This window comes from Marmota monax, unplaced genomic scaffold (genome assembly GCF_021218885.2).
Source record: "Marmota monax isolate L192 unplaced genomic scaffold, Marmota_monax_Labrador192_F-V1.1 WCK01_AAM20220418_F8-fsc00300, whole genome shotgun sequence".
NCBI classification, from domain to species: domain Eukaryota; kingdom Metazoa; phylum Chordata; class Mammalia; order Rodentia; family Sciuridae; genus Marmota; species Marmota monax.
The window spans coordinates 1,099,007-1,107,113 of record NW_026691968.1 but is presented as its reverse complement, the minus strand read 5'-3'; the positions used below and the strand labels follow the sequence as shown (position 1 = coordinate 1,107,113).

Sequence of the window (8,107 nt, the reverse complement as noted above, 5' to 3'; positions counted from 1 at the left end):
AGTGGAGCCTGCGGACACAAAGAAAGTGATTGTTCACTTGTAATACCTTGACAGTTGGGAAAATATTAAGCACACCTTCAAAGAGAAGATCTTGCTTGAATGGATTCTAGAAAGTAAGCGTTGGAGTGGACCTAAGAACTTCTGAATGTAAAAAGTAGATATGGAGATAGGCAATGGTCTGGCTTGATGGAAGAATTGACATTTTGGTTGGAGAAAAAGAGGAAAAAAAAGCAAAGGACCTATTACAATAGAGATTGGGAAACAGTAAAGAGTTAATAAGCAAAGGAGTGATTGATCACCACCTTGCATCTGCAAGTAGGCTACTGCATCTGTTCCTTGCTTGTTCTGACATTCAGTTTCTGTATTTATTATCTTACTCTTCTGAGTCCCTGATAAATATGAAGATTCTATGTTTATACTTACTATTTCAAAATGTTTTTGTATGATATTTGATATATAAAAATATTTATATCACATTTGTTGTAACGTTTAATATAAAAACTGTCAACCAACTAAGCAACTCTATAATTAGAATATTACTGAAGCTATTGAAGTTACCTGTGTTGATACTTTATAATTAATCTATAAGCTGTATGTCAATGAGATAAAACAGCACATGATAGCATTTCCAAAACAATGCTTTATAATTATACTTTGGAATTGTGTGACAAAATTTATTACTTAATTGCACAATACTCCCAGTAGCTCACTAGTAGAGCTAAATTAAAAAGCAAAGATTCATAAAATATTAGAAATCTAGAGGTCCTCTAGAAGAGTTTTTCCAAATCCAAATTATATTACAGGTCAGGCAACAATTTGAAATCCACCTAGACCCCAATAATGTGATAAAGAAGTCTAGGTGAGTGTGAAGGATGAATCCGGTCATAACCATTGGCATGGAGAAGTAAGTGTGAGATAGGGCTCATATGTGAGGCAAGGGCATTGTTCACAGAGAATGATATTAGTGGTTCAAAAATTGAATGAAAACTGAACTTCGGAGAACTTAACTTATCCAAGCATGCAGTTCAATAATATCAGAACAATTAGAGGAAATATGTTTATTGAACAACTATCCCATGGAAGATACTGGAGCAAGTGTTGTGAGAGGAATGTATTTATCTAAGAAAAATTCTGCTCTATCAGAAAGAGACAATGTATATAGATATTAAGATATGTGTATGTTCTGCATGTGACATTCATATCTGTGTTTATGTGGTTTCTGTTCAGGACTAATGGAGAGAAGAATAATGGGTTGAGGCTAGAGGGTCTTCACATGCAAGACAAAATCATTTAGATTGTATCCTCTGTGAATTAGGGAACCAGTGGGGAATTTTAGGCAGGGAAAATACATGAATAAATTTGTATTTCAGAATGTCAGTACCAGTGTGGTTGTGATTATCTGGAAAGAGAGAGCCTGGGGTCAGGGAAACCAAACAGGAGGCTACTCTAAAGGTTTTGGTGAGGACAGATTGAAGGCCTTCTGTATGCAGTGGCTGCATTATACATTAGCAAAACTGTGCATGGCAGAAAGATAGAAGATGATGACTCTCAAGTATCTTCAGACATTTCATTTCCCCTTACATGCTTGTAAGATAAATGAGATGTACCTCAAGGACCATCAGTCCAAAGAGCACTGGAGTGTTGAGGACAGAGATAAAAACTGGCCCTGGACCTCAAAGGATTTCACTAACCCACACACCACAGAAGATACTGTGTGAACTGAAGCATGTGTATTGAAAATCAGTCACCTCCCTCCTCCCAACTGGATGAGATGAACTCCATTAGCATCCAAAGTACAATTCAGGGTGAACTTGGGAATGAGGAATTGGTTTTTATTCTCATAAACACATAGAAGTGACCCCTTAGCACCTTACCATTCATGGTTATGTTAGCTCCCTGGATTTTGAATGGAAAGTACTCAGTAGTAAAGAAGACTAGGTGACTAAGGGTTGTAAGGATTACTGAATTAAATTTGAAAAGCTCAGTCAACCATAATAAGCTATAAAAATGCAAAGCGTGTGTAGTTAGACCTACAGTTTGGCTTTCAACTGTTGTTATGACATAGTCTCTCATTTTCTTCATTGAAAACACAGCATAATTAAAATAACCTTGTTCACTTGTGGTAAAAGTAAAATGACATAGTATTTATTAATGTGTTTACAACAGGGTGTGGGTATAGATAAAGGAAAAATTCAACAAGCAAAAAGTAGGTAGTGTCCAATTGTGGTTTAAGATCATTGACTCTTGAGTTGGGACTATCTGAGTTTCAATCAGACTATAAGAGCAACAATTTTGTTTTATGAGCTTTCATTATAAATGCATATTAAAGTAATACCTCAGAGCTTGTATGGTATAAAATCAGAAATAATGAACTTTTGTTATTAGTTATTGTTACCATGTTACCATTAAGTGTTTTAGTTAGTTGTTCTTCCATCCAAGGAAGTTGTTACTTTGTTTGAGAGTATGTTATTTTTTTGGTTTATTAGTAAATTCATGGGACTCTAGTGGAATCTTTGAGTTAAATGGGAATTTAGACAACATATAGTCAGATCTCCTTCACCACTAGGGTTCTGCCAAGCATAAACACTTCCAAGGATGAGAGTTCCTTTTCTCCCTGGCCTCTTGCTCTACCATATGCCTGCTCTGAACTACTTTTGTGTGAGAAGGACAAGCTTTCTTTGATTAAGCAGAAATCACCTCCTCACAAGTTTCCCCTTAAATGGAGCCAGATTTGCTCTCCAAATCATTCATGAGAAATTTCCCTTGCTAGGGAACATTCAGTTGTCTAATCGAAAACATTCAGATGTCAACTTCGATTTTCCCTAACTACAGAAATTCTCTATATTCTTTGAATTCAGTCTAATGTTGTTGGCATATAAGTACACTTTTTACTATAATAAGTTAAATGAGCTGCTGCTGTTTTGAACTACTATAAATGATTTCCTATTCCTAATTTCAGGACTTTGCATATATTCGCATCAATCTTCACCATGAATGGTTTAGACTGCTTACCTAACTTGACCAAAACATGCATTAACGAAACCATGGCAATGTTTACAACTGAATGCATTGTAACAAATTTATATATTTGTTACAGGAATATATCTTGATTATTTTTAAAATACTCTAAAAATAATTTCATTTTTGAGTCCTATGCTACTTGTTAAGTGTTTGGTGACTGCTATGGACTTTAAATAGGCTGATTTTTGTTCCTGTTTACAATTTGGCATCAGCCTCCCTTCTTAGTGTAACTCTCAGGATTTCCCAGCTACACTAAGAGGAAATTTCTAGAAAATTTGTCTTTTTTTCCCTACAAGTCACTCTTTTTTTAATTTTAATTTTTATTTGTTTGTTTGTTTATTTATTTTTGGCAGCTCTTGCCAACAAACTCACCTAGCAAACTCCTACTCACTCTTTAAGATTATACAAAAAAAAAAAAAAAAAAAATCTTCAGAAATTTCCCCAAGAGAATGGCTGCTTCCTGTCTATTTTCTCATAGACTTCTATCATGGTGCTTCCCAGGAGTTACTTGATGACAAGTGACTGAAAGTCCTGATTAAGGGAGACATAGAAGAAATGTGTTGGCCCACAAAGCTTAGGGAAGGTTTAAAATCATAAAACCACATGAAGGACAGGATGACAGGTTAAGAGGCTCCAGATCTGTTTCCAAGACTCTCCTTATGCCTCATCTTACTTTTCTCTGTTAGCTTTCTCTCCTTTTACCTTAAATTTCTTTACAAATTGAGAACTAGGGCTCCTAAGAGCACTGAAACCCTAAAGCTTTCATCGTCTTCTGCCATGAAGATGGAAGAACTCTTTTTCTCTGAACCAGTTTGAACAATCTCAGGGAAGTACTCTAAGGTGGCCAGCACTAACTGACTCATCATCGTATGACCAGAGGGGCAGAATACTAGGATAAGCTAGCTTTGGTGCAGTCACCATCACTGGACCAGGCTACTGGGGAAGCAGAATCGAAGGTTTCTAAAACCATGACAGCTTCAAGGGAAGGAATCCATGCCAGGACATGTGGGGATGTAGTTTTCTAGGAAGAAGATAGGGAAGACTGTGTCAAAAAATCCCATAGTAATTCATTTTCTGCTGCTTTATTTACATCTATTCTCACAGCTCACCTGAGAAATCCCAATGACTATATCTTAAGACAATGACCTTGTCTTATTTTCCAAGGACTGAAAATACATTAGGTCTGAAGCCTAATGGATCTCAATATATATTATCTTTAAAAATAACACTTGTGTTTAGTAACATATTTAATACACATGGCTTGTGTTAAGTAACTTATACTCTCACGGTTGGGATAGTGTTTATGGCGTTTGGAACCTTGGGAAATCTTCATAGTGAAATCTGGAAACTAAACAATCAGTCACATATTTTAAGAATCCTATTCACTTAAGAAAGGGAGACAAATAATATTTACATACACAAACAATTTAATAATACACACTTATCTCCAAAAGGGAGTTTGACTTTAGTCATCAGGCTGTTAGTTCCAGTTACAAAGGATGGAATAAATATTTTTAGTGATGATTTCAGATTTTATTCAGACTTTCAAAGATCCTCGGGGACTAGCTAAGTAGACTGATTTGCCTTTCAACAAAATTCAGACTCTGTATTTCTGATACTGTGTCTCTTTTGTGTTCATTCTTAGCTTGACGATCCAAGACCTTTCAGAAGACTTGACTTCTGGTTTTGGGGGATTTGCCTCCAGCAGGCAGGTGCACATTCAGAGACACAGCTCACTTGCTTTATGTCATCCAGATCCCCCAGTGCATCACTGACTTTCTCTGGGATCTGTTTATCTATATGCGGGCACTTGTTTTTTCTGTGCCTAACTGCTTTGGTTCTTCTATCTCTTGGAAAAGTTGTTTTGCACTTCATCTCCTGTTTACTTGGGGAACTATGTTTCTCAATGTCTAGGCATGTGGAACTGTTATAGTGACTTCTAGTTGGGGAAGCACCTTCATCTTTATAAGGACAATTGGGTCTTTTCCCAGCAGTTGAAGAAAGCTTTGCATATTGGACTGGGGTCAAAGATATTCTCTCATAGTGTGATTTGCTACCATGTATATTTCTTTCTTTTGAGGATGCACAGCACGTATTCTGGGTGACAGGTTCACTACTGTGACTTCCTCCCAGAGAGATATTTGATTTTCTGCTTATAGATCTCTTTCTATGTCTAACACACCAGGATTTGGATCTGTGAGTACTGGACCTTGAACGTCTTTCGAGTCTTCTACTGGAGTGTGAACCAACTTCTACAAAAGAAGAGGATTTTTTGCACCTTACTTTCTTTTTTCTGAATGAACTTGGCTTTCTACCATCCCTTTTAGGAGACAGGTTATTTTCTGAGATGCCACTCCAAGAGGGGTCTCTCTTTCTGGGTTTGCAATTCATCAAGGATCTTTCTCTGGGAAAACTCTGAAAAATCTTTGGTGAAGAATCTGAGTATTTATTTTTTTCTACTTCCTTTTTATGAATTATTTTCTGTTGTCCAAGGTTCAAAACCCTTCCTTCTCTTAGGTTGTATTTCCATGACTGCACCTGATTAGAAATGGCTGGAGTACTGACGGTACATGCAGTTGTTTCACTCTTTGGATCCTGGACATAACCTGGAAATAATTTTATCCCTGTCTTTTTCTCTTGCGTCTTTTTTTGGCAAGTCACTATGCCTAGATCTCTTTCTTTGGGAGTAGCCCAATTCAGAATATTATTAGTAGAAATTATGCCTTTGTGATTGCCTGACTCTGGTTTGTCTTTGGTCCCAACAGGGATTTTGTTTGCTGTTTCATGATGCACTTGTGGAATTTTAAAACTTTTCAAGGAAGAGTTACCACTTGGAAACTGTTTCAAATCGGACTGAGATCTCTCCTCATTCAATTGATTCTGGGTGTTTTTAGGTTGCTTTGTATCAGGCTGAGATTTCATTAGAGCACGATTCTCAGTCAAGGGCAAAATAGGAGCTGAACTAAAGGGTTTCTTTTTCACCCAATTTTCTGTCGATATGGAAGGACAATGATAGATGGCTCGCTGGTCATAGGTCTCCATGTTGTAAGGTGACTGAACAAAACTGATAAACTCATGCAGGAAGTGGTGGGTATGTTGTTGGAGATAAGGTTCCAGAAGATGAATGAAGGACTCGCTGTCCAAATCATATTTTTTCAAGTGATGGAGGATGGAGGCTAGAATGTTCTTCACTGTGTAGCCATAATCTCCATAAACAGCTGTTAGCTCCCGTTTCAGCCAGGGAATCAGCCGATGGAGGCTATCAGGATTTCTTTTGAAATAATTAGCTGAAAAGTGCTTTTCATATTTGTAACCTCGGACCTGTGCCACCCAGATTCCAGAATAATACAGAGCTCTTCTGAACTTCATAACCACCTGATCTCTAAAGTGGCCCAGAGAGGTGGAGTTTGATTCCAACTTCCCACTATCCCCAAACTCCCTCAGTAATTCTTGGATAGTCAGCTCTTTCAGTGGTCCAATTTTCGTGCTGATATCCGCAGGGCTCATACTGAAAGACTTTTTCTTAGAAAACTCCTCAGTGTTTTCTTGCTCTGGGGGAAGAAACCTTGAGTCTTTTTTGTTATCACTCTCCAGTCCAGATGAACCACACTGAGTGGGAAAGCATTGCATGTTGAAAGAAGGCATGGATTGCTTCCTTGATTTTGAATATAAAGAGCCATTATCTCTCTTCTTGGAAGAGGAATTAGAATCAGACTCACTCTGAGTACCCTCCAAACAGTTAGGACAGTCACAGTCAGATGAGAGATCTACTGACATTGCCCCAAACATACTATATTTCAGAACTGAATGTTAGAAAAATTGCTTCGAATACATTCCACTTCTGTCATGAAAAACATGTATTAAAAGCACTCCATGCATATTTTAATAATATGCCCTACCTCCATGGAATTAATGCCAGAATAAAGTCAAGACAAACTACTTATCAAATTAATAATAATGTGCATATAAAGCCCAATGTAGATAAGGCAATGAGGATACAGGCACGATGAATTTTCTTTCCCAAATTAGTGTTACAAACTCTGAAAGCAAATTGGAAATAAGCATTAAACTTTAATTATCACATCCTTCACTTAGAATTTCTAATTCTATAGATTTAATGTAGATATACAAATAAACAACATATATGCTGATTAGTTTATTACAATTGTATATGTGTATATATATACATATATACATATATACATATATATACATATTTACATGTATATATGTATATATACATATATAATAACCACTGAAAACATCCTAAATATTCATAAGTAGAGAATGTGTGAAATAAATGTTTTATCCATAGTATTTAATATCATACGGCCATGTAAAAGAAGTGAGGCAAATGTATGCATACTAATATAAGAAGATAGTTGAATATATTGTTAAATCAAAAAACTTTAACAGGCATTTGAAAGATTATTATAAACTCTTAGAAAGTATCAGTTCCTGAAAGCACTATGAACTGTACAGAATGAAAAATTCCCACAAGATATAATAAAATCTAACTAATATATACATTTATTATATACGTGTATAATTTATATACATATCTATGGCAAAATCCTCAGAAAAAATTAAAGATAAATAGGAATCCAGAGAAGGAAATGAGCTCAGAGGTATCTAATGGTATTAGTTGCCCACATCTGGTACTAAACTTGAGTTCTGATTGAAATGATAGTCACAAATTATAAGGGATAAGAATGGATCCTTTTCAGGGTTACATATCCAATAGGAGAGTCTTTCCTTTGTCTGTGTGTTTAAATGTTTACATCTTCACCAAAAATGTGAAATAGTAAAAAGATCATGCCACAGAGGAGTCAGTGAGATATCTTAGCAGAGATTTTATAACTAGAAACAAGTTAGTATATTGGCAGACTAAATCAAGCATTTTTTTCCTAAAAATCTCAATAGGATCATTTATTTTTAATTTGATGGTGACCCCAGGAAACTGGCAGAGGCAAATCCAAATTTTCTTCGGAGTTACAAAACTTTAACACAGTTCTCATGACAAATTTCCCATAAAAAAGTTTAGTTAAAAATCACTAACAAACAATAAGCCATCATAAGCATTAGT

At 36.0% G+C, this 8,107-nt stretch overlaps 1 protein-coding gene across 1 annotated transcript; it reads right to left on the bottom strand.

The window, feature by feature from the left end:
• Nucleotides 1-4,662: 4,662 nt before the first annotated feature.
• LOC124093846 (E3 ubiquitin-protein ligase Topors-like) lies at nucleotides 4,663-6,798 on the bottom strand. Its single transcript, XM_046446380.1, has one exon. It carries the CDS (start codon nucleotides 6,796-6,798, stop codon nucleotides 4,663-4,665), a length of 2,136 nt encoding a protein of 711 aa, XP_046302336.1.
• Between the last annotated feature and the right edge of the window lie 1,309 nt (nucleotides 6,799-8,107).

Bases quoted from the DNA above. Each gene is read 5' to 3' on its own strand.
- LOC124093846 (XM_046446380.1), bottom strand. From the start codon at position 6,798: ATGTCAGTAGATCTCTCATCTGACTGTGACTGTCCTAACTGTTTGGAG.